Source organism: Sparus aurata, chromosome 21 (genome assembly GCF_900880675.1).
Source record: "Sparus aurata chromosome 21, fSpaAur1.1, whole genome shotgun sequence".
NCBI lineage: Eukaryota > Metazoa > Chordata > Actinopteri > Spariformes > Sparidae > Sparus > Sparus aurata.
In genome coordinates this window covers 26,705,282-26,732,135 of record NC_044207.1, presented here as the reverse complement: position 1 = coordinate 26,732,135, position 26,854 = coordinate 26,705,282, and the positions used below count along the sequence as shown (strand labels likewise).

At 40.1% G+C, this 26,854-nt stretch overlaps 2 protein-coding genes across 8 annotated transcripts; both read right to left on the bottom strand.

Annotated features, from left to right (window-relative positions):
• Positions 1–2,115: 2,115 nt before the first annotated feature.
• Positions 2,116–18,239, bottom strand: LOC115573190 (phosphatidylinositol 4-phosphate 5-kinase type-1 gamma-like). Of its 7 annotated transcripts, none has more exons than XR_003982237.1 (18): positions 17,897–18,239; positions 13,874–13,902; positions 13,605–13,694; positions 13,324–13,454; positions 13,091–13,208; positions 10,884–11,036; positions 9,997–10,296; positions 9,555–9,802; positions 9,389–9,472; positions 8,281–8,329; positions 8,077–8,161; positions 7,794–7,964; positions 6,654–6,810; positions 6,514–6,576; positions 5,886–6,435; positions 5,747–5,781; positions 3,691–3,777; positions 2,116–3,584 (listed from the first exon to the last, which is right to left on the bottom strand). XR_003982237.1 is itself a non-coding variant. In XM_030403867.1 (18 exons), exons 1-18 carry the CDS (start codon positions 17,988–17,990, stop codon positions 3,582–3,584), a joined length of 2,487 nt encoding a protein of 828 aa, XP_030259727.1. In that variant the 5' UTR covers positions 17,991–18,239; the 3' UTR covers positions 2,116–3,581. The 7 variants fall into 7 exon arrangements, 5 of the variants coding, with proteins under 5 accessions (XP_030259727.1, XP_030259728.1, XP_030259732.1 ...); XR_003982238.1 differs by having other exon boundaries at positions 3,691–3,774; XM_030403867.1 differs by lacking the exon at positions 5,747–5,781 and adding an exon at positions 5,306–5,380.
• A 1,281-nt stretch (positions 18,240–19,520) lies between these two features.
• Positions 19,521–24,188, bottom strand: LOC115573277 (phospholipid hydroperoxide glutathione peroxidase). Its single transcript, XM_030403999.1, has 7 exons — positions 24,059–24,188; positions 23,169–23,263; positions 22,396–22,540; positions 21,548–21,699; positions 20,408–20,432; positions 20,219–20,278; positions 19,521–20,055 (listed from the first exon to the last, which is right to left on the bottom strand). Exons 1-7 carry the CDS (start codon positions 24,122–24,124, stop codon positions 20,023–20,025), a joined length of 576 nt encoding a protein of 191 aa, XP_030259859.1. The 5' UTR covers positions 24,125–24,188; the 3' UTR covers positions 19,521–20,022.
• Positions 24,189–26,854: the final 2,666 nt, after the last annotated feature.

Genomic DNA, 26,854 nt, shown 5'->3' with positions numbered 1-26,854 from the left:
GATGTTATCCTTCGCATGAGTCGACATCAGATATCTGGGGGATCGTCAAAGAGGACGACATGAAAGACGGAACACACTTCAGAGACCCGTCGGCTGCAAAGACGCGGTTTGTTAGCAGGTCGTTTATTGTGTAATTTGCAGCCTTATATAAATGATATGAGAGCTTAATGAGATGTTTAAATAACCAAGAAAGAGTTATTAGAGTCTAAAACGTGTTTCATCAGTGCCATCAATTAGCATAAAAGAGTAGTAGGCTAGGCTAATCAGAAACCAATATCTTAAGTCCCCCAAATCAAGCTAATTGATTGGTCCGTTTCTTAATGCTTCTGTTAGCGTTACCAGCCTGTCTGTGGCTCTAGAACACATGCTTTTGTTTAATAAAAGGCTGAACTAAACTGTAGGTTTTAGCACGTTACTCAAACAGGACTTGATGGGGGACTATTTTGAGCAGTGGATGAATACACATGGTGTTCTAGTGGGTATTTACTGCAGGGACACAGCGTATGTGCAGAGAGACTCAAAATAAACATCATCGTAATGACGCAACACGTCAACTAGTCAAGCAGAGTCGTTATAGAGGAGTTTTTAATAATGGACGTCAGTGGCACAGAGGAATATGCTACAAAATTTGAACCTTTCGTGTGATTTGTCTTCTCCTTAATGAATCAGCCGCACAACTGGACTGCTGAAGGAAAATCTTCCTTGATGTCAGGGAGACAGAAGTGAGGAGGCAGGAAAGGAGCAAAGGGATTAGGTGTGTGTGTGTGTGTGTGTGTGTGTGTGTGTGCGTGATCAGAGGTAGGAGAAAGGACAAAACGAGAGGGGAAACCAAGAGAGAGGGGCAATTTCATTCCAGGGCGATTGGGAAGGTGGCTGTTGATCCTTGTCCATCACACATTCCATCATGGCCGACATGGCTGACTTGTCACCCTGAGTGACATTCGTAACTCGGAGCTTACACATAAAACACACACACACACACACACACACACCAATACATGTGCATGACATACAGGAATGCGGTGGACACAGTCAGCGCATGTTTTCTCTCACTTTATTGTACAAATTCGACTTTTCCTTGTTTCCGTGTGTGTGTATACTGTAGAAGATATACAGAGAGTGTGTGTGTGTGTGTGTGTGTGTGTGTGTTGCTGCACATCGCGAGCCAAGATCTCAATGGGCTGTTTTGATTGAAGCCATATTGATCCCTGTCTGTTTTATTCCGGTGTATTTTTAGCAGCCGAGCCTGTGCAGATAAATAAAACGCCCTCCCTGGTAAAGCAGTCGACACTTCATACCATTATGATTGTGTGTGTTGAAAAAGCCAGTGTGAGCCCCCCCCCTCTTTTTTTACAGTCCATCAACAGCACAATAAAATGAATTATGGCCCGTGGACTGCCCGTTTACTGGAATGCATCTTTGTGCAATTTAATTTTGCAACAACAACCACGAGCGATGAATTTTACACTGCATGAGATTCTGCACAAGACGTGGCCGGATGGAGGATCACACTTTCTGAGACACTGTGCTGCCATCTAGTGGGCTGATGATGCAAATAACATTTTCCCATCCAACAGATTCAGTCGTTTTCAGCTGGTTTGTCATTTAAAGGGGCTCTATGTAACAATTCTGCTGCGATTAACATGTGTCAAAGCTGCGATATGTAAGAATTCTAGTGTAAAACATTAAAAAATGACCTGAAATCACAGAGAGAACGTGAAGAAATGAGACATCATGTCAAACACCTCTGAAGCTGGCATGCTAACCAGCAGCTGAGCTTACTAGCTAACGGCAGCTAACGGCAGCTAAAGTTAGCAGCAGTTAGCGTTAACTCTGGCGATGCGCTGCCCCCTATCTGTTTGGAGTATTAGTTCGATGGATGGCCAATTCTTACACATTGCATCTTTAATCACTTTTTTTTTTTACCAGCTATATGTGAGATTATAACATGATGGAAGAAATAAATGCTCAAATGCTTCGTCTCAGAGCAACAGTAGCCCGTGTTGGTTAAGAAACAGAGTCCACTAACACAAACAAATGACCGGCTTCAAGCACAACACAAAAGTTCCACACAACCCCGTCAACAAAACTATTAAAAATCCACCAAAATATATATATTTTTTACACAATATAGTCTTTATTTTCTTTTACACAGTGATCAGCTACAAACACTGTAGCCTATAAACAGGCAGGTTTAGCTCCAGCAGACTCGAATAATACAGTCATATGTTACAGCGGTGCTTATCGACAGCTAATGGAAGAAGGATTTATGTTCTTACTAAACTGTATAGAAAAATTGAGGTTATTTTAAGTCGAGCTCTGTTTGTTGGATAATAATAATTTATGCAGCGTCGTTAAAGACTCGCGTTCCTATGTTTCATCTTTTCTCACACAGCCAACATGCTCATAGCTGGTTCGGACTTTCACCCGCCCACAACAACAAATGGAAGCTTCACCTTTGGACAGTTTGACGGACAGGCGGGAGAGAAACGTTGTACACTTACATATCTCCCAGTCACACACCAATACGCATGCAGACACATGCACGGACAGAGACATAAGGGCACGCACTGACTGACATGCATGTGTTTAAGCACAAACACACACGATTTATCTACAATTTACAAAAGATATATTTTTTTTCATTTGTTTTTCTCTTCATCTCTTGGTTCTAAATCCTGAAAAGGTGTAAATACATGGTTGCTATATTGTTTTAATTCTGCTTTTCTTTTGTTTTTTTCACTCAATAAAATGCTCTGTATGTTTATATCTATGTTTATATATATATATATATATATATATTTTTTTTAATATTACAGGTGACCGAAATATCAAAAACAGTTATGAAAATGAGTTTGTCGATAAGGCATTTTTTTGAACACAACCATTCACTGTCAGATCAAAGTTTTTTAAGTGGACCACCACACAGAACATAACAAAACGTTACCCAATGACAAAATAACGAAACACGTACGATTTCATAAGACTGCAGCCACGTGTACATCAGTAAAGTGCTAAAAATAAAACGTATATACAGCTTTGACATGACCCTGGTGAGAAAATAAATGCGTGAATAATCTCTGAGGAGGTTGTAGAAGCATTAGTCAAAAGAAGAAATCAATAATCAGGATGTCCTGTATTGCATAGGCGGAGCTGGCACACCGCAGCGTGACTCATGGACACTGAAACCCTAAAAACAGCAGGGAGGAGCACCGCAATGATACCAGCCAACAGGATCCTTCACAGTGCTGATCAGCTGATTGCGATTTGAAGTTTATTTCACAGATTGTCCAGGAATTGATCCTTTATGATTTTTTTTCTTTCTTGCATAATATTTTGACAGTTGTATGTCTGTAGGTTTTGTTTTGAACGTATGCATGATTGTATTGTTCTACACTTGAATGCTTCTTTTAAATTCATTCCTCTAGTCTCAGTTGGCAAAGCAAGCTCCCACATGCAGTTTGGGTCGACCAGCACTGACTCTCACAGAGTCCCGTCGGCTTCGTTATCCAACCCTCTCAGCTTCTTCGTATGTGGAGACAGCGTCTGGCTCCATCCGTCACTGCTGTCTCCACCGTGAGTTACTGAAAGAGCAGAGAGACGGAGAAAGGAAAGAACGTTGAACAAACACTGTATATGTTCATCTGTTCTGTGAGTTCATGCTCAGTAATGAATGAACTGGACACTCACTGTCTCACTCTCCCCGTCGGAGCCCCTTCTGGACCCTGAGCTGCAGTGCAGAGGAGAGTACACCCAGCTCCGGTCGTCCTGATTCTGCTGTAATCGCACACAGCCAGCAGAGGGCAGCAGCAGGAGAGAGGAGACAAGAGGAGAACCATTAGAGAGGAGTTGGGGGAAAGGCTTTTATAAAGATGTTCCTCTGACTCTGGAGGGTTTGGATGAACCTCTCAGCTGTACACACTGTGCTCACGGTCTGTTCAGAGGACCATCTGCTTTTTCTCTATTTCTATTTTAAAGCATCATGCCTTATCTGAGACTGTGACTGAATCTGAAGTTTCATTTGGTGAAAAAAAAATGTTGTTTAAAGGGTCTCTGTTAAAACATTCAGGATAGAATTCAGAAGAATTGGTGTCATTTCACTCTAAACCTTGATGCATGCCAATAACTTTTTTTCCAATATATCTTATTTTGAGGGTGTTACATAAAAGTCCACTGCAGTGGACGCCATGCATCAACAGTATACACAATGTAAATCTTTTAAAGGGGCTCTATGTTAGAATTTGGGTTTAAAACATTCCAAATTAACAGAATATTAACAAAATATGAGGAAATAACAGTTTCAACGTTTGTGTTTCATTGGCAAATTCTAACATAGAGCACCTTGAAATCTCAGAAAACCAGACCAACTACATCAGATGTTAGAAATACTTTTATCCAGATTTTAATTATATTTTTCTTTTACATATTTTTTCTTAACACTGACATACAAAGATAATGACATATGTAATTTTGACCACTGCTTTGGCGGTACACCACCTAGTGGTTCAGACATTGTACTCTACTAAATAGTTAAAAATGGCTTCCAGATATCTGTCCAGTGTCGCTGACATCATGTATAAAATTGTTAAATAATACTTTCTGAATCAGCTTCTTATTATGACAGATGGGACCCTCATTACCACACAATTTCCTGTGACAGTTGGAAGAGTTTTGACCGTTTCACCTCACAGATTTCTGTGTGGTTTGAAGTGGGCGGGACTAGATTGAAAATAGGTGATGTCACAAACTTCTGTGCGCTGATCCGAGTTTATTCAAATCTGAATCGGACTCTGACGAGAGCTTTAGATTGTGTGCTTTAAAACCACGTCATGTTGACATCACATGAGTTATTAAATCATTCTTAATAACGCTTTTTTGTTACATTAAAATCATTGCTGCTTATTTAGTATGAAATTGAAAAATACAGAGAAATACTCAATGTTTAAACCTTATGTAGGAGCTTCAAAATGTCCCACTTGCAACTTTACACGTGACATTTGAGGGATCACTAGCAGCACAAAGCTACAATCAACCAACCGAGGATCCTTCAACATAAAATTAGCGTATGCTTGTAACATGTTATATAAAGATGCATGCTCCATTTAAATGCACATGGCCCTTCAGAAGCTGCAGTTATGAATATGCAAAGACTTTTTCCTTTTTGCAGACTTTAACACTAAATAAGTCATGTGAAGAATACACTGTGGCTTCATTGGTAAGAACTTCTGAAGATCCATTAGCAGCTGTGTTTGGTACCAGCACTGCGATGGAACAAATGACTCTAACTACTGTGGTGGTGACTTACATTGTAACTCGAGCTAGAGTTTAGCTTACGACGGCCAAGAACTGGAGAGTACACCCAATATCTGCCATCTGCATACTGATGGATGGACACACACACACACACACACAGATGAACACACAGATGTATAAAACGTGGACTGAATGAATTATTATACAACGGAGGAGGAAGATGAGGTGAGATGAGAGAAAGGAAAGGAAGTGGAAAATGGAGAATGAACTCTAGAACATAAGCTGTGCATAACATTAATAGAATGCATGAATGCAGATTGACAGATATGAATACATCATGCTGTGCAAGAAAGACTACCCCAGCGTTGTGCTGTGCATTCGAAAGCATGAACTATGACCAGTGGCAGCCTCGTGCTTTGGAAGAAAGCAGTTCGGACAGCGAGAGCGACCCCAGAGTACGTGCATACTGCAACACACACACCCTCCCCCTCACCATCATAACTCTATCACGCTGTCCTGACTGGGCCACTGCAAGAGACCCAGCAGATTAAAGAAGAAACAGACGAAGAAAAATCATCATTAAAATCGTCTCTAACAAAACAAAGCACCGACACATGATGAAGGTGACTTACAAAGTAGATGTCTGACACCGGCACCTCCCCGTCCAGTGAGTTGTGGCTGCTGGACACTGACAGCTGATTGCACGATGCACGTGGCGCCGGCCGAGGCACCTGAGGGCTCGGGGGCTGGGAAGAAGGAGGGGTCGTGGGGAGATGGTGAGCGGAGGAGGCACGAGGAGATGCAGGGCAGATGGGAGTGAATGCTGACGCAGGAGGGAGGGTGGAGGTGCTTCGAGCGGGAGCGAGAAGTGTGGACGGCGCAGCTGAACGTGGAACCGGAGAAGAAAGGGTGGAAGACTGAGCCGCCGTGGGAGAGGTGAGAGGTTTGGTGGACGGACGGATGGATGAAGAGAGTGTGGAGGATGAGTGGCCGGGTGATTGGGCAGCGGAGGAGGGAGATGCAAATGAAGAAGGAAGGGTTGAGGAGGAGGGATATGGACAGGATGGACTAACAGAGGGAGGGATGGATGGAGGGACGACATGGGGCTGATGATCAGGTGACAGGTGGCTCGGGGAGGTCATTTCTGTCATCTGTGTGAGCTCCGTGCTCTTCGGGATTTTACTGTATGAAAACACAGAACACCGTTAGTATACTGTTACACAGGCAGCTGTGGACATTTGCGGCTGTACAGATGTGTACCTGAGCTCCACCTCCACTGTTATTGTGTCCTGCTTTTCCCCATGAACCTCAACTTTCTGTGACCTGAAAGTACACAAGAAAATTAGGGGAAATATTGTCTTCACAGATACAGAATCGCATGTTCCAACAACCGTTCTCACCTGGCCACACTCGGGGAAAGCATTTGTCTCCTGTAGCGTGGGTGCTCCGGTGTATCGAAGGGCGTGGTGGGTAAGGAGTTGTTGGAGGAGAGCGTGGTCGCGATAGAAGCTGTGGTAGCATCTTCAAAGGAAGGAGGAGTGCAGGGTGGCTCTCTCCCTAAATGCATAATTAACCAAGAAAGAAGACAAAGACACAATGAAATATATGCAAGAGATAAGAATAGACTACAAGAACAAGAATTAATTGGTTTAAATCAGGCATTATCAAATTAAATATGAGGATGTCCTTCAAAGCGGATATTCGAGCAAACTAATTTACAACATTATACTCTATCCAATTAGACGAGGCCTTCACTCAAACATTTTCTTCATGTGAATACATTCTGTTCATTTCTTACCGTATTCATGAGTGTTGACGTGGACAGTAAATAACCTTGTGCTTTTCTGAAGTATTTAAGCATGAATATCAGGACTGCAACTAATGACTAACTAAGTATCTTTAGTATTAATCTTTAAATTGCATAATTTGTCCAGCAAACATTCTGAAACCCCAAAACTCTTTATTTACTGCCAGAAAGGACAAAGAAAGTAGAAAATCTTTACGTTTAAGTTTGACATTTTTGCTTGAAAAATGACTGAAATAATGAATCTTAATATTCTCTCAATCATCTAATCAATTCATTGACTTATCGTCACAGCTTCAATATATATCTAGTCATGATGTGTTCTACTTTTACTTTATTTCTTTTGCTTTTGCTTCGACACTTCTGTTCCTCCACAGGGATCGATAAAGGCCAACTTCATTTCAATTAGAGAGAAAATGGAGCTCTTAGCTGCAAACAGTTGAAGCTAATGGTGCGCAAAATTCAGAGTTACGATGTAACAAGGGGAAAAGCAGAACTCAGCAGTTCACCCTTTATTTTTCTTCAGTTCTATTCAAGCAGAATAAGTATATTTCATGGTCCTTTTCTCACTATTTGACGAGGACAGCTAGCTTTCATAAACACTAACAGAGGCTGCGGGTCAAACAATCCTATACTGCTGTGTTTGGGTGTTTACTCTTAACCAACCCATTTCAAAACGACCTTTTTGAACCCTGTGTGTAACATGTCATGACTGTATATGACTGTATAAATATACCGTTGTTCTCCAGCATTGGGAAGCTGCGAGCTCCTCGAAGGTTCTCTAGGTTGTCCTGGTTCTCCTGCCTCTCATCGCTCACTGAGGGACGATGCCCAGCTGAGGCCGTTCCAACACTGGACTTGGACAGGAGAGGCCCGCGTCCTCTCTTAGACGGAGATGATCGCAGTGCTGTGAAAGCAGGGGATAGGATACATGCACTCTCTTTCTGTTACTGCATGACTGGCATTGTGTCGTTAAACATAAAAAGGGGCACGTGGCTCATGCACAGTTGTAAACTCACAGCAGCTCTTCTTGAAGACGATGGTGCTACAGAATTTGAAGAATCTCTCAGCATAGAAATTAGGTCTGTGAACTGACACTGTGTCCTGCAGGGAGAGGACACAATGGCAGTCATAAATGACCAAAAATCTAAATGTGATATGGTTTAGTGAGATCTGTTTTAAGATACAGACTGTAAGATCATGGTTATATAAAAGCTACTCACCCCGTCATGGATGAGGGACTTCCAAGAGTGCTCCAGTTTCTTGATCATTCTGTCCGACAACACAATTAAATTATTTAGTTAAACTCATTCACCGACTTACTGTTGTTACCTGGCAACTAAGGCCTGAACCGTTGGCTACTGTCCCGCTTGCAATGTAGATCTTGTGTTATGCACCAAACTCATTTCTTATGTCCAGACAACAGCTGTTATGTGTCTCCTACATTTGTATTTATTTATAGAAGGTCTGACAAGTCTGGGATTGCTTTTTCTTCATGATCTCTCTCCATCTTCTAATATTCCTCGCAGACACATAATGCCGGGATTACTGTGAGATAAAAAGTAATCATTTCCTGTCTTTGAAAGCAGAGAAATGTCTGGTGAAAGGCAGACTGAAATGACGAGTGCAACCTTTGCATCGCTCAGACTAATAAGGGAGTAGAGGTTTAAGGTAATATGCTGAGACTTTAATAAACACTATTATTAAATTTACCCTGACATCATGAAAATATGATAAGCTTGTTGAGACAACTGGTAGCCAATCAGACAAACTAATGGTTTGTGTGTCTTTTTAAATAAAAAAATGTGACAAAGTGTCTCACACGTTAAATATCATCTGTATAAAAGAGAAATGCATATGGAGCCAACTATAAAGTCTACTTCTAGTGATCAGTACTTCACTACAACCCTTGGTGAGCGATACTTTTCTATGTCATCTCTTGAAATTAAAAGCACAATAGCGATGATTAGCGCTGAAGTAGGATGTTGGAACTTATGCTCCTCCCTGGTACTTAGTTTTTTCTTTAGTTTTACCTCATACTATGAAATGTTGGAAGCATGTGAAGTACATCAACATCATGAGGAACTCTGAAAGCTCTGTTAACACTAAAAGAACAGCAATATTTCCATTTCGTGTTAAAGTTCGAGTTTAAAGCAATCTCAAAATCTGGCTTTGTGCCACTTAGAGCCATACTTTTCTTTTCTGGTTCTCTGAGTAACAGTTGAGGGCATGCAAGCGCGTTACCCATAGTGAGACACAAGAAGATTGCTACGACAGAGAACAGATACTGTCATATTAACACATTTAATCTCGGATGACTTTGTTGCCTACCTGTAGGACTGCAGGATGTCGATGATTCCGATGAACAGCAGGAGGCGCTCTCCTTTCCCACCCACAGCTGGGATACCACCCATACTGCACACAGACAGGAGAACATCACCATGATTTGTGAATACAATATGATGATAAGAGCAGACAGATAAATATGGTGACTTACGTGTCGTCGTGGTCCAGTGTGTCCCTGCATGTGGAGCCTCCCTGTATAGACTCCATGGCAGTGGAGTACCAGGCTCTCTGAGCAGCACGCCTCTTTTCATCACCGCCTTCTCCTCCTCCTCCTCCTCCTCCTCCACCTCCTCCACCTCCTGCAGGCGAGCCCTGAGACGAACGCTCTCGCTCTGCTTGGGTCTTGTTGTGGACCCCCAACAGCAGACTGTAGTCCATGATCTTGAAACTTTCCAGAACCTGACGTGAAACACATATATGATGTTTCAAACCATTCAACAGCTCCTGAGAAACTATACAATATTTTTATGTTTGAAGATGATGTAAAAACCTGCTGAGGAATGGCAACAAATAACCTCTCCCTTCTCTTTTTATGTTTTTGTTCTGAGAGAATAGTTCAATAGTTTATGTGTGTTAAGTCTTTTCTCTCTCACCAGACAGTCTCTCTGTAGCGTTTTGACCAGGGCACTGTATGTGTCCTGGTCCATAGTGAGGCCTTCAGGAACATCGCTCAGAAAGTCCAGGTCTTTAAAGGTTGGTTTGGACTTCTCTCTTTCCTTCTTGGACGCTCGCCTCTTGTATGTGGAGCCCTTCAGATCAAACTTGAGGTGCATGCGTACAGAGCGTGGTAAAATATTGTTCATCACAACAAGTCGGATGTTCTTGCCCCCACACTGGACGCAGTAGAGGCCGAAAAACTTTGGCAGCAGAGTCCGGGGGTTCTGGTTCAAGTTCTGGGAGGTGGTGTTCATTCAGCAGACAAAAGAAAGAGACAGGAAGAATGAAAGACTTAAGCCACATTATTGTTTCTATGTGTTTTGGCCTCAGGAAAATGCACCTGCCAGGTGGCGTGACCCATCCGCAGGACTCAGCCCATTCTTGTGTGTCTCTGCTATGCTCATGCTTAGCCTGTTAAAAAGTACTTAGCCCAGGTCTCGCTCAGGTACAACCTCCCTGCTTAGATCAATTACAAAGCTGCCTGCTGGCGTCACTGCTGACCGAGGCCAACTCCGGGGGGCAGGACAAAGAGGATAAAGATGACTAGAGGTCTCAGCTACTCTTAAGCTAGCACTAATGTACACAAACAGACAAATCTCTGAGTAGAATCACTAATAGACAAGATATGAAAAGGTTTTAATTATTGAGTTCTAGAGAGGTCATTTAGTAGAAATTAAACATTTGCTGTACTTGTCCCACGTTTTCTTTTTTTCTATTTATATTCTTCATATTATATATATTAGTACGCAAGTGTCTGTATATATTATAATGGAAAATGGCTATACAACTGATTCTCATGAGGGAGGAGCTCAGTTTAACTCACCATATAATATCCAGGAAGGAGTTTCTGTAAAAACTCAGCCTCTTTGTGTTGAACAGTTTTCACGATGAACTCGTCATCGCAGGTCACGTAGAATATGGAGCCACTCGCTCCTGGATTTGTCAACTCGATCAGTGGCTCGTTACACAGTGAATACTAGTGGGAGAGGAGACACAGAGGAACAAACAAAGATTCAAATTCAACCTCGAGTGTGACAGTCTGACCCACGATCTCAGGTTTCAACATACAACAGCCACAGAAGCAGACTTCATTTATTGTTGAATTCATGTTTTACGAGTGTGTAATTAACACTACGTGGGTACTGCAGGGCTGCTGGATCCAAAAAAGCTTTCAAACAGCCAAAGGATTAATATATCTACCCACTCACACGGCAGTGCTCATCAGCAGCAAAAAAGGACATTTGTTTTTAATTGCAAGTGTGTATACTCTGCTGAGTACAAAAAGGCAGAGAGTGAGTGGGAAGAATTACACACGTAGAGGAGCTTAAATTGTGCATTATGACATTAATTCTTTGATGTAGTATCAGTAAGTGCAGTGAAGTTACTGACTAAACTGTGGAAATGTGACCTTTATCCACTTATGCTTAATACTGTGTGCACTATAAGGAATTGTGTGAAACTGAGGTGAATCTTATTAAAACATAAACACTCCAATAGCATCAACCGGATTAAATGTACACTGAATATCTAAACAGTGAAGTGAAGGCATTAAGACTTTATAAAAAAATGTAGACTCAAATTGAAAAGTAAGAAAAAAGTACCCATTGTTTTTAGTTAATTTGCCTGACAAAGTAATTCAATTCTCTGGTGCTCCGACCTCTACTCCTCCACCACCACCAACACAAACTCATGCAGACACATACTACGTCCCGACTTGCTGCCACCACTACTTGAGTTTAAAAAAGAAAGCTTTAGTCTGCTAATCTTCCTCCGGCACAGGTAGAATGTGAGCTTCAACGTGCAGCTGAGGACACTGTGTGTGTTCCTGCATGTGTGTGTATGCATGACTGCTCCCTCACATGCAAATGACATGAGGGAATGTGGGACTTTTTCTGGTGTTTGTTTGTGATCACAGTGTATTTGTTTATGTGTGTAGGTTTTTCATGTTCATCTTCAGAGCAGAAGAGGTCTGAAGGGACGGTCGGCATGTTTTCATATCATGCAGTGTTACGACTGGTATCAGTTATGGAAGTGCTTTTACTCAAATTAGAGGCACTTGTAATTTACTGGAGCTTTTCCATTTTCAGGTACTTGAAACTTTCTCTCCACCACATTTCGTTTATTACTTTAGTGAGCAGTTACTTTGCAAATTGAATGTTGCAGAGCCAAAGCATTGCATTTTTTATATAACTTATTTTACCAGCAAATGGATTATGAAAAAAATAAATAAATAAAAAAGCACTGATTCTGAAAATCAGTCAAACTGCCAGGTCAATACAAGGTCAACTCAGTATAGTGTGTATACATACATGTAAATATGTATCTGTATAATTAATTAATTTTCTTTGAATTGTGCTTTATTACAACTGAATTACATCTATTGGCAGAAAATTACTATTGATACTTAAGTACAGTTAAGAATAGATACTATAAGACTTTCATATGGTTGACTTAATGGTTTACGTTATATTTACTTTCACTTAAGTAAGACTATTGAGTACTTTATACAACAGCAACTGCTATCAATTTCAAATGTAACAAGCAAGAGAAAAGCTTCTCTGAGAAGACAAATGAATGTTAAAGAATATTGCCGTTTTTATTATGGCTTTGTTCTAACTAATAATAAATTAAGCTATCTTTTTTGCTCCAATATACATCAAAAATATAATGTATATCATTCTCTAAAAATTATTTAAAATATATGTCTTTATTTTTTGTTCATAGACAAGAATATTACAATAGAAATATGTTTACAGTCCAAATAGTCGGTGGAAATATATAATAGCCACATATAATGCCTCAGTATGGCTCTAGTCCAACTATATACTAATTATTATGAACTGGCCGGTGCTGATCAGTTCAGTATTCAGTATACAACTTAAGAGTAGGGTCCTAACAGTTAGTTGGATAGGTGTTCTTAAGCAAGAAATTATGTGTGATGTGTAACTGTGCAAACATGTCACTTGATAAGATATTTAAATATTGTGCATAACCGATCATCAGAGAACATCAGAGAACATAATATCTCACCAGGTAGTCATCTGGTCGGATCCCAAACAGCTCTCTGAAGTAGCGGAACGCTACAGGGGCGTAGGTTTTAAACCTAAAGTCTGGGTAGTGGTGGGCTGGTGTGAGATTGCTGCCTTCACTGTTTGGTGTGAGATGGGACGAACAGGAAGAGTAAAAGAAATAAAGATTATATTAGAAAAAGTGCGACACACATGCACACATTAAGAACAACAACAAACCCTCTGAAAACACACCTGGGAAAGAAGATGCTTTCCACCACGTAGAAGTCCTGCATCAGCACATCTCTCTCAGGCTTGGAGCTGAGGTTGCCAACAGTATATCCAATACCCAGCTGGATGGCCCCTTGCAAGGCAGAGGAGGTGGTCTGGAGGCGGAGAACAGAGAGGAGAACAACAGAGTAAGGTGTGGGTGGGAAATAGTTGGTGAAATCGTGATGCAGAAAAAAACCTACAGACGGTGTTAAATACAAAAATCTAAGACAAACAGAGAGGCAGATAAAGAGAAAAAAGCTTACTTTCTTGTATGTTGTCTCTCCAGAGGCATCTACCCTCCTGTGGCCGATCTTTTTCTCGTGGGCGGGGCCCACTCCGAACGGAGACGGCATCTATCACGAGGGGAAAAAAAGGGAAATGCATATGTATTTTATATGGGCACTGCTCCTTTAAATATTCTCCCTTGGAGGTTTACGAAATTGAATCAGGCAGCAAACAAATACAGATGAAAAAAGGGAAGAAGAGGAAAATGGCAACAAAGACAGGTGTATAGTGTGAAGTAGCCTCTCACCTCTGTTATCTGAACCTTCCTGGCTGAATCTGTGGGCAGAGACAGAGAGAGAAGATGGGTTAAGAAGTATCCACATTGGTACATTATTTAGCGGGAATTAGCATTTAATGATTTAGCAGGGGAAAGCCAACTTTGACATCAAACTCACACTTGGGTTGATTATTTTTACCCAGGTAAATTTGAGCCATTTTAAGGGCTTCATTATTTAAATTTACATCTCTTTCATAGGGGCGTACATTTTGATTTAATTTACTTAACATTTATTTAAAGTGGAAAAAAACAACTTTCCACCGTGCCCGGTGGCAAAATTGCATTGTCAAAGTGAGGTTAATGGGGAACAAATCTCAATGCTGATGGTGTTATTATTCTACGGCTAATACATTGCGCAATTGTGCAAAGTTATAACTAAAAACTTAACAGTAAAAAAAAGCTGAACCACCTGAGATCTGTTTCATTTTTAAAAGGAATATGTTAAATCAAGCAAATATGTTAAAGACATTTTAACATATGCAACTCCATGATTCCCGGAAATAACATAATCAGCTGAAAAAGATTGTGTAATACGATCGAAAGGTCCAGAACAGCTACCAGTGGACCTGATTATTTTAAACTAACTCAGTAACTTTCATATTAACATCAGTCTGGTTCCAAATAAATTGGTGGTCAACTCACCAGCAGAAGCGTTCAGCACCTACAGGTTACCAACTGTATGATAATCCAGAAAACCTGACATTCAGCGGTCAGACCACTGCAGAGAGCAGCCACCTTTTTCTATTCCTGGATTAGTGAGATTTGCACCGAGAAGGTAAAAACTCTATTGGATTGACTTCCTCCCTAATCTCAGTGCCGCCATTGGCTGACGTCTCCAGATCACGTCGCCAACCAATCACACACAAGGATTTAGGAAGAATCTTTCCCACTGACATTAAGGACCAAACTGGATTGTGTCCATATGTGTCTGCGTTTAAACAAGGAAAAAGAGCGCTGTATAAAGAAGCAGATCGTTGGACTTGACATTACTATAAACTATTTGGCTTGTCATCGTGCTAAATGTCATGTGAGGGTAGGGATTAAGGAAGTCCAGCTGACAGAGCATGGATAATGAATCTTTAAGCCATATTAAAGAACAACATACACTGTAGCAGAGTTTTTCATCACCAACGCACAACACAATACAAAAACAGTTGAGCTACAACAAAATGACGTGGTGCTGGTGGGTCAGTAGATGCAAAAAACAATCGCACGCAACAATCTGAATCCCTAAAAATTCAATTAAAATACAGCATATCTAATTAAGTTTCATGACAAGAGTAGTCAGTAGTAGTTTGACACCACTCTGACTCTGAAGCTGCTTGATGACAAGACTTAAGAGTCTACAGCTACACTAGCGGCACTGTGAGGCTGTACTGAGGCACAGCAACACTTCCAGATCAATTCTACCATCAGCATGCAGAAGTGCTCATATGGTGACAATGTTTACCATGTTCACCATTTTAGTTTAGCCTGTTAGCGGGTTAACATTTACTGACTATCACTGAACACAGAGTAAAGGTGAGGCTGATGGGAAATGTCATTAAGCACTGGCACTAATGATGGCTCTGAATTAAAAGTAAGGGGGGCAAAATATCAACACTCACATCACTTCCTCTTGCAATAATAAACTATTAATCGATACACTGGCGCCAAGTATTGATATTTTTAGTGAAACATGTAGGGGCTCTGAACAAAATCACCTCACTCCTTCATAAGTTCTTGTGATACTAACTTTTGTAAAATTAATGTACACAGATTGATAATAATTTTGCAAGCCATAGTTGTTTCCTACTTTTTAACTGTTCTGCTTTCAGTTTAGGGCTTTTTTACAATGAAATGATGGCACACAAGGACAAGTTGCAGTCAGCGTGTGTATTGAAGAGGCACAAAGCTAAGACCATTTGCACTTTTTATACATTATTTCAACTCAGTTCATATCGATTTCTGTGACGGTGACAACACAATGGAGTGAGAAAATGCACAATTCATACACTTTGCGTTCTATTGTTACTGTTGGCAATGCATCGTGATTTGTATATTCATTTGTGAGTAGACAGTAATACAAAGCCTAATGGCTTTCATGGACTTAACACGAATCACAGAAGCTGACGGTCTGCCCCTTTACAGAAGAGGAACAAGCGCAGCACGCAATACATGCTCAGCAAAGATTCTGAGAGGAGGGAATATCTCCAGAGTTTTAATACAAGTCTTATTACAGCTGTGGAACATTAAATCATAGATCTCTGCTCACTACATCTTAGTCTTTCTTATCCTCAGGTGTGCGTAAACTACAGGAAATTAACTTCTTTTCAAAAATGCGAAAATGTAATATCAGGGCTCCAGACTTACTATTTACACTGGTTGCACTGGTGTGCCTAACTTTATCATTTACAAAAACAAAGTAACATGTTTCAACTTAAATTCTTGACACATTATGTAAATGTGTAAAGAAGGAATAAAATCTGTAACCAATGAAAACCAAACAACCAAAATACTTGCACCCTGGAGTCCTGGGTGGGTTATAGATGGTAAAATAGCATGAATAACATATCAAGATGTGAAAGAGAATATTTTGAAGAATGTTTTTGGTGTATGAAAGAAGCTTAAGAAAGGAAGTGGAGAAACTGGACTGGAACAATCGCCCCAAAGGAAACATTGCATCTTGCAATGACAGGACACACATGGCTGGCCACACCTGTAACCTGCAGATTAACGCTGCATCAGAGCCTGTCGGGCAGAACAATGAGAAGGAGTATCTGCACACACAAAGAGTCTCTGTGGGATTAGGGTCAGGCTAGAATAACGTGATGCTGAGCTGCAAGCAACAAACAAGACGAAGTCATTGTTGCGTTTCTGATTGCAACTACATATGTTAGAAACTGGCTTCCTGTGAGATGGTTTATTTTGTTTCAAAGGAAAAGCACATTTACTGTCAACTCACTTAGATATTCTTGGAATAAAACATTCTGTATCAACATAAAGAGAGGCGTGCCTTAAGGCCTGTGTGTGTGAGTGTGTGTCATATTAAGAGGATTAGATCTCTCCCTTAGCTGACAAAGTGGCGGCCTGTTGCTGTGACATTAATGTGACACTCTACGCAAGAGTAGGTTTTTATGCCCCAAGGCTCTCTGCCCATGAGTGTAATCTGCTGGACTTGATTATCATCAGTGCACAAACATCCTGTATACCAGCTGCGTACAAATCAGCATGCACATGCAAATACAACCTGTCCAACCTGCTAAACTGATCAGGACCGTATGTGCCTTAATTTCATTCATTTCATTTGCATATATATATGTCACGTTCGGCCACACTGTATCTCTAGCTGTGACATACGCAGCAATGCTTTGGATTGATAGCCATGGGGGATTAGTGTGTGGTTTATGCTATAATTCCATATCAGATTATGTAAAGCACTCTTCGGATTTAGCCTGGAAGAGGAAGACAGAGATTGGTAAGAATGATGAAGACGGTACTGACTGCTGTGTTTGTGTGTGTGTTTGTGTTTGTGTCTATGTGTGTGTGTGTGTGTGTGTGTGTGTGTGGCACTCGTTCAGGTAAGATGTGGCCAACATTCATCCACAGCAGTTAGTGATGATCAGGTCCAGTTTGAACATAGTCCCTGCTGTGCAAATGGTGTTGGTGCCATCCTGCAGTGAGCCACTGACACTATGAGCCATTAGTCACTTGAATCTTGACACTGTTATCTAACCAAGCAATTTATTATTCATTTCCACAGCTAAGGTTGCTGGAGCTATATTTTTTTTGTGCTCAAGTGGAAAATATCCTTTATTTTCTGTGTTGTGGTCTCTTAAGTCAATGTGACAGCTAGCTAAATTGACATATGATGCTGCCCACTTAATGTCCAACTTCTACCTCCAGTGCACCTGCTGCCGCCGGAAGCTGAGTCTGAACGCCCACAAAATGAAGAGACTAGCTGATGATTTCTCAAAATAAATAACCATTATCCTAACTGGAAGACATACATACCGCTGTCCTCCAGGTCCAGCTGTAGGCAGTGGCCAGCGGCGGCTTCCTCACTCGTCCTCCCGTCATCCCCGGTTTCCGCAGTCCCCCAGTCCATCTCCCGGACGGCTCCTGACGACGACGCGCAGCCTTGTCCTCACTGAGAACAAGATGAAACGCTCTCGAAACGAACTAAAAACCCTGTCATTTCACCTTCCTCGACATTTACCTCCAGAATTACACACTACATGACTCCGTGGGTGTGTATTTGTCGCTGTAAACAGGCAAACGTAGCGTCACGTTCAGAGCCACCGCTGTTGATCATCTCCGCCGCCGCTGTGCGTCAACGTCTGCACGCAACGGCTGATGCGCGTGCCGCTACAGCAGCACACAGGCCGTTTAACCAAAACATGTGGAGATCATACTGTAGTCTATATGTTATATATGATAATAACACTTTATCTTATTATATTAACATGTAGAGATCATACTGTAGTCTATATGTTATATATGATAATAACACTTTATCTTATTATATTAACATGTGGAGATCATACTGTAGTCTATATGTTATATATGATAACACTTTATCTTATTATATTAACATGTACAAATCATATGTACTGTAGTCTATATGTTATATATGATAATAACACTTTATCTTATTATATTAACATGTGGAGATCATATGTACTGTAGACTGTATGTTATATATGATAATAACACTTTATCTTATTATATTAACATGTACAGATCATATGTACTGTAGTCTATATGTTATATATGATAATAACACTTTATCTTTTTATATTAACGTGTAGAGATCATATGTACTGTAGTCTATGTTATATATGATAATAACACTTTCTTATATTAACATGTACGGATCACATGTAGTGTAGTCTATGTTATATATGATAATCCTTTAATTTATCTTATTATATCAACATGTACAGATCATATGTATTGTAGACTGTATGTTATATATGATAACACTTTATTTAAATCTTATTATATTTACATGTAGAGAATGTACTGTAGACTATATGTTATATATAATACCATTTTAATCCATCTTATCATATGAACATGTAGAGATCATATGCACTGTAGACTATGTTATATATGATAATAGCACTTTAATTTATCTTATATTAACATGTACAGATCATACATACTGTAGACTCTGTTATATATGATAACCCTTTAATTTATCTTATTATATTAACATATACAGACCATATGTACTGTAAACTCTGTTATGTATGTGCTGTGTTTATGTTAGCAGGACCCTTTCTAGTGTCAAAGACTTTAGTTTATACGTAAACATAACTATTACGGATATTGCATTAATACCTTATTTATGTGGTAGATATTAACTTGGAATTGTTTCATTTTACCAGTGAACTAAAAGTTGACTAGTAATTGGGGCAATATTTAAATTTGATGCAAAACTGTAAACCATGAGGGAGGAAACTATAAAGTTTTACTACCTTACCAATATTAACTCTGTGTTTAATAATTTGTAATGTAAATCCTTGCATTAGTTATAAAATATCAAAATTAATATTTGAACGAAACAAATGCACACAAAAAAAACAGAGCACTTTGGTAACCACTGACAAAGTGAAAAAAAACAACACTCAAATTAGATTTGAACAGGTGCATGTTATTTCAATTTCCAGGAGTGAATTTATTATCCAATTTCATCACATGATAAGTTATAAGTTACAGACACAAGATCCCTTCTACCAGTTAAGTGCAAAAATTATTATTACTACAATTATCAGTAGTTTTACAGAAATCTGTGAGTTTATGGCACCTTACTGCATGTCCTTACATAAAACTATCATTGACACATGATTACATTCGTCACTTGAAACTCAGAAGATGGTGTTTGTAGGAAAAGAAATTACTGTTTTCGGTCTGTAATACGATGTGAACAGTGGCTGGTGAATGTCCTCTCACATGGTCTTATGGGTTTGGTGCGGGGGGTTCTGGAGATTCGTTGCACGCTGAGATCATCAGGCCTGTCCTCCCCAATGTTGAGTTTACAGACAAGCCGTCACTGGTCCAGACACACACACACCAATACCCGGACGTCCGTGTGAGAGAGGTCAGGAGTCAAACAAACACAGATGAGACTCTTATTACAGGTATTTAGGCAGGTCCTTCTCCACCACCTGCAAAAAGAAAGAAGTCAATATTTAACCATGACAGAGACGGTGAATGGCTACACTTCAGCACCATGGACAGAGAAGAACTGTTCACTACAACGCTCAATACAATTAAAACACATTTTGGAACATGCACAGAAAAATTTAAAGCACAGCGAGGGCAACATACGCTGGGATCGTCTGTGGGGGCATATCTCTTCACCACGTCTCCCTCTTTGTTGATCAGAAACTGTTGAGGAAGAACACAATAACAAATTATAACATCATGTTTTTAATTGTTGATACAAGAAATATTAACCAAATTTTTACTGAAAATAGTTATTTTCAAAAAGGGACAGTGCCAAGTATAGCAGATTACCTTTGTAAAGTTCCATTTGATGTTACTGTAGAAAGAGAATGAGAGAGAGATATTAAAACTATTGTAACACAACCTGCAGGCAAATGATTAGTCATTATCAGAGCCTGATAACAAGCTTGATGTTATCAGGAGCAGGGAAACATCTAAAAAAAAAAAAAAATGCAGGGCAGGGGTCATTATGAATGGAAAACACTGCTATGTAGTGTAAAGGTGACAACACTGCCACTAGCATAGAATTAAGTATTCATGGCATATAGTTAAGAGATTATAGATCCCAGACAAATCGCACAGAAGGGCGAGACTGAGAGGCAAAGACGTAACTACTAATATGTCTGCTATGTCAACACCACGTATCATGGATTTATAAAAACAGCAAAGCACAATTAGACTGTTGATATTTTAGAGCCCTGGTGAGGCTCATAGATTCTAACATGCACAACCCTCAGTCAAATACAGAATCACCAACAACCCCCCATTACAGCAGTGACCACTTTCCAGGGTGGACGAGTTATTCTTCACAAAACCTCCACCCATGCTTTTCCATTTGAATTCTCAGTACATACAACTTGTGTTTACACGAAAACACCAGCTCAGTCTGCTGTTGTAATGACGCAACCATGATAGCATACTCCTGTTAAGTATTTGTGAAACGTGTCACAACCTTGTCGAAAGTGAATAAGAAACAAAGAGGAAAGTAGTGGAATGAAGTAACAGAAACTGAACAGGAAGTGTAAGACTCAGAGTGTTCACATTCCAAGGTTTTACCAAAACAACAAGGTTTATGTTCTTGTTGTTTTGGCTACAAGTGCCTTCAGCTCTGGCTACATTTAAAAAAAAACAACAAATAGAGACATGGGAGACATGGCAACTCCCAGCTTTACAAACTGTCAACACACAGTGGTTAAACTGGTGAAGAAGATACAACACTTACAGCCATAACTAATGTCTAATGTTTGTAATCTTTGGAACTGTGTGGCATCTCTTGCAGGATGAGTATAAATAAACAGCCAACACATATTTCTCACTCATAACTGCATGTCACAATAAGGGAGCATGTTTCCTAAGAAATGCGACCTCTAGCACATCAAGTCTAGGCAAGTGAAAGAAGAAGCAAACAAAAAGGGCAGAGAAATGACTCACTTTCCCATGAACCCCTTTCCGTTGGGCTGCGCCTTCATCCACTTCCACAAAGGGTGGGCGTTGTCTCCATTCACATCAATCTTACTAAAGAGATCGAACTCAGCATTGAAACCTTTGGCGAACTCTTTAATCTCTGCTTCTGTCCCCGGCTCCTAGATTAGACAACACAAAATAAAATATTGGAAATATTAGTTTTACAGAGCTGATAAAGCTTCACATTTAATGCAATAATGAATTCAGAAATGTATCTAATATCTGAAAGAATCCAGGTAATAATTAGCTAAATGACTTTCATCCAGATGTGAGCAGGAAGCAGATTGTACACTCTGTGCTTGTTTACTTAGTTGCAGAAAACACCATGAATGAGGCAGATATGACTTCTCTTCACAGGATACTCCTATATGATGTGATTTTTATCAAATGTATTAAATTGTCAACACTCATTATTGTCTCTCTTTTCAAGGACTGCATTTCAATGTTTGAGTATCTCTACATACAAACTTATATACTCCCAATATCATAATGCATACTTAGCCAGAGATGCTGAATACACAGATACAGCCTAATTAGGTCTGTGTCATCATTTAAAAAAAAAAAATCTTGACGATGACTTGAAAAGTTTTTTACAAGGGCGAAAAAAGCCAATACTCATAGAAAAACCTCCATTTGGAGAAATACCCTTATGCTTGTGGACAGATCCTAAAATGAACAGCCAGTAGTTTAACAGTTCATGGTTGTGAGTTTCATTCATTCATGGCAACACTCACAATATTAATTTCCTATAGCACCAAATAAAGAAAACAAAAAACAAACAAAAGCTGTGTTGACTCTGTGTTCATCCTTCTTACCTGTCCTCCAAACTGGTTGCAGGGGAAGGCCAGGATGCGTAAACCTTTCTCAGCATAGGAGGCGTGCATGGCTGCTAGCTGAGTGTAGTTTACGCGGGTCTTTCCTCATTTAGAGGCGACATTTACAATGATGCAAACGTACCCTCTGCACGGAAAACACAGAACAAAAGACAGGTTAGACTGAGAAAAACTTTCTACTATTTACTGATCATTTGTGTGGTCTAAACATGACAATTGCAAGAAATATTCATGTCTCTCAAACACTATGAAAGTCACGGCAACTAGGGCTGTAAATCACGAGTTTCATCACAATATAATATTATATAGATTATTTGGACAACAAAAAGTAGCTGATATCTCAAAGTCTGCCACGATACAATTTTGATTTGGTTCAACACAGGGGCCTGCGATCAGTATAAGATAATATCATATGCCCATTTAACACAAACAGTTATATCAATTCAACTCTTCAGTGGAAATCTTATTGCATCAATGGTTCCAGACATTTTAATGGAAATCAATCTGTTCTTTTTAACAAAAAGAAGCATTGTTTAGAAAAGGAGTTGCCCATCCACCAAAACTGTGACACAGTTGTGCCATTGGAATTTCAAAATAAAGGCGTATCTTAAGGATGGCGGCGACATGAATCAATGTTTTCACTTTGCATTGATGATATCAAACCGTAGATCACGATATATATATCGATCTGGATATTGTACACCACTCATTACTACTAAGCTTTAATTAGAGCATAAGGAGAAATTATACCTTACCTGTATTTCTCAAGAGAAGTCTCATTTCCATCGATGTCCTTGGCAGAGAACTCGTATATGGACTTGGCATTCTTCCAATCTCCCACCTGAGCACACTGCATGGAGATCAACAATGGGGTTTCAATGAGTGTGTGTGATTGTGTAAGACAGCTGGAGTTGTCAGGGCTGAAGTCCGTGAAAGAAAAGCAACGGGTCAAAGTGAGCTCAAGCCTACGACAAGCCCAAGATGAACCAGATAAGGTGGAGCAAAGACCAGGAAGATAAACTCTGATTCAATACTCTTTGGCACGGTCATCATTCATATATGCACCTGAACGGGTTTAGGGTGTCACCATAATTAGTAGTCACCTGTGTATGTGTCAGTATAAACCCACAAGACCTGATTGAATCGTTGTCGAATTGTCACCGCACGCCATCAGAATGGAGAAATAAGGGGATAACACACAAACCGCAGAGCCTCTTCCTGGTCTGATGTAACGTTAAATTTTCCATTAGCGGGATTATCACCACAGATTATTAGCTACTTTAAAAACATCTTTGTCCATTTAACGACGCTAACGCTAACAGCACAGCAAGCTAGGAATACCAGTCACGCTTTCATAACAGTGAAACCGAGACGTTTGAATTAAATTAACGTGACTGAATCTAGTCTGAGGGTTAAACCGTTAATTCACTGACGTCTACATGCTAACACTGCAGCTCAGACACTAGCTAGCTGTTCGTTGCTGCTCCGACATCGGACCGATTTGTCGGTTGCACCGTATTTAAAAATAGAGCTCCTATATCTGACCTACATGTCAGTTCAGTTCATCTCGGCAGCGGGAACAGAAATGTTTTGGCTACAGCACAATTAAAGAATCAGACAAACAACCCCGCGCTACTGCACTCACCATACTTCTTGTCACGCCTCTGCTCCCGAGCAGACCTAAAAACAGAGCAGTCCGTCCGATCCACATGTCGGCGACGGTGACGACGTTTGTCACATGATCTTTAAGCAACGCCCACTGAGCCAGTGGCGGCAGGACCCGCCCTTCGCCGCCTCTGATTGGCTCACCATTTTATTACCCCCCCCGAACTCTAGCCAATCGCACTCCTCAAGTCTAAACCAAACCAGAGTGATAGGGATTCTAGCCAATCAGAGGCAGAGTAGGGCGGGTCATGACTCAGCCACCCTTGGAAATATACTTTTCATTTATATTTCTCTTAAATGTATTGTTTTCTTTACCTAAATACATTTGGGCCTTTGTAGATCTGAGCTTTCTAATCAGATTTTTTTGTAGCACTTTGGGCAATGATAACAAATTTATGGAGGCCCTTTTCAGCAAACGGTTGCTTATCTTCACATCCAGAAGTCACAGAGCACCGTTATCATTCATTTGTTAACTGGTTTCTAACACCCCGTGAGTGTAAAACCCTCTTTGGTTGTTTAGCTGCTAGTCAGCTTGTTCAGTTTGATTCAGTTTTCTTTTTTTAATGTTGCACATTCTCATTACAGAGGTTTTCTGAGGGCACCTTTAATAAAGATGGAGCAGCGTGTCCAATTAAAGGTGCACTGTGTAGTTTTGGGGAAGATATTTTAATCAGAAGAGAAAGATATTCAGTGACTGATTTTCAAAAAAAGTTTGAAGGGGTGCTGCTCCGTTGTGTGATACGATGTCGTGTTCAAGCCATTAAGGCATCAGTACTGACCTGATGAAGGCCTTAATGGCTCTAACGTGCAGGCTGTTGTTGCGATTCAACAGCCATGATTGATTAAAGGCCTTTTAACTCATTAACCTCTTGAGTGCCTCAGACTTTGTCTACGATTCTCTACAAAAAAATCACTATGTGGTGCTAGAGATCACCCATCAATTATATGTCATGTTGTAGTGTATGACGTGGAGAAACCAACCTGTAATGATGTTTGTGCGCACTGCTAATGGCTGGGAGTAAGACAGCGCTTCAGTTGCCTTCTTTCAAAAATGTATGCATGTGTTATCTGTGATAGAAAGTGCGTGTGTGTGTGTGTGTGTGTGTGTGTGTGGCTTGTAGTTTTAATCGAGCAGAATTGCTCAATTAAAGTAGCCTGGAATTCTAGCACCAATTTGCATTTTGACATCAACACAACAGGTGTTTGCGTTTGGCCAGTTGCTCACCAATAAGTTTCATTCGTGTTTCATTCATTTAGTTCCTCTACCTTTTGAATCCTCCTTCCAGTCAATCCTCTTCTTTCACTCTACATCAATATGAACTATGACAAACATAATTCAACTAAGCACCTCAATAAACTCCACAGGTTGACGAGATTAACAAAGTTTCAAAAACATCAAAATAGCAGGAAACTATGATGTACAACCGCCTTCACAGCATACATGCAGTATTTCACAGCATGTGCTGTAATATCATTAAAAGCACAGCGAGTGCACCTTACGCCTGAAACACACACTTGTTTTCTGGGACCTGACACTTAGTTCTCATTAGTAACAATGATTTACTGAAAACAACATCATGCTATGGTGCGTGATGAGAAAATATTTGAATGAACTGTTTGTCATCTCTCAGTGTTAATTCATTTGAATAAACTCATAGAAATAAAAGCTTACCCACTCAGTAAGGAGGAACCGTATGGATCTCAGTGGGGGTTTGACATTCGACGTCTTGCCTAAACATGTTTGTGTACTGGGAAAGAGTCAGCTGCCTGGAAACACTGGACAGCCACACAGAGCAGATGTTCACACACTCATTAAAATGATCCGCTGTGGAAAACTAGCAAAAAATGATAAGAAGGATTTATGAAAGTCGGAGTTCAGTTACAAGTCTTTTTTCCAAGTCGTGCCACGATGACATGAAACACAATTTGATGTGTGAAAGTGGTGGATTACGAGGCCTAATTAATTAAAAACCCTTAGTACACTGGGGGTATGCCAAAGGGAAGAAACTATACTGTATAGTTACTGTACTCCAGATCTGCCTCTCAGCAGAGCAGTGGCACATATGCATCAAAAACCAAATTGGTATCAAAGTGGTTTTCTGTTCAGAAGCAGCCAAAATGAGTTATCAAAGCTGCAGTTGTGTTCTTCCTGCAACAGAGGGCACCATCTAACTGTGGGAAAGACCGATGAGCAGAGTCCCAAACATTCTTGTCTTTGGATGCAACATGACACTTATGAGTAAAAGAGCAGATTTTAGACAGATGTGGGTCCAGATTCTGTGACATCTGACCGCAGTTTTATTGTCTCAAAGTCAAATATACATTACACTGCAAGCAATAACTCCTAACCTGTAAATATGACAAATCTAAGAGGGATTAGCATCTTGTTTAGTCATAATCACCAAGTTCTGCATGATGTTCTGTTTTTTGAGTTATTTGTAGGGGGATCTTTGAGAGAAGACAGATTTGATTTATTAATTTAGTTTATTTTCATGTCATGCACAAAGTGTCACCAACCCTCGTGGGTTATGAGACACCAAAAGTACAGTTGTAGTGGTCTATGGTTTCATTATATTTCTTTTTATTACAAGATTTCAGGTTAAAAAAAAAAGTATTCTGCCTCCTTCTCAAAGATTGGCAACCAATTTGTTACAAAAAAGTTTCCTTCCTGAAGCATAATGAACCTCAACAAATAGTCTGTCTTCTGCTGGAGCAGCATTAAACCTGCTGGACTCTAGGGCCGATGGTAATGCTCTCCGAAGTAACTGAGCACATA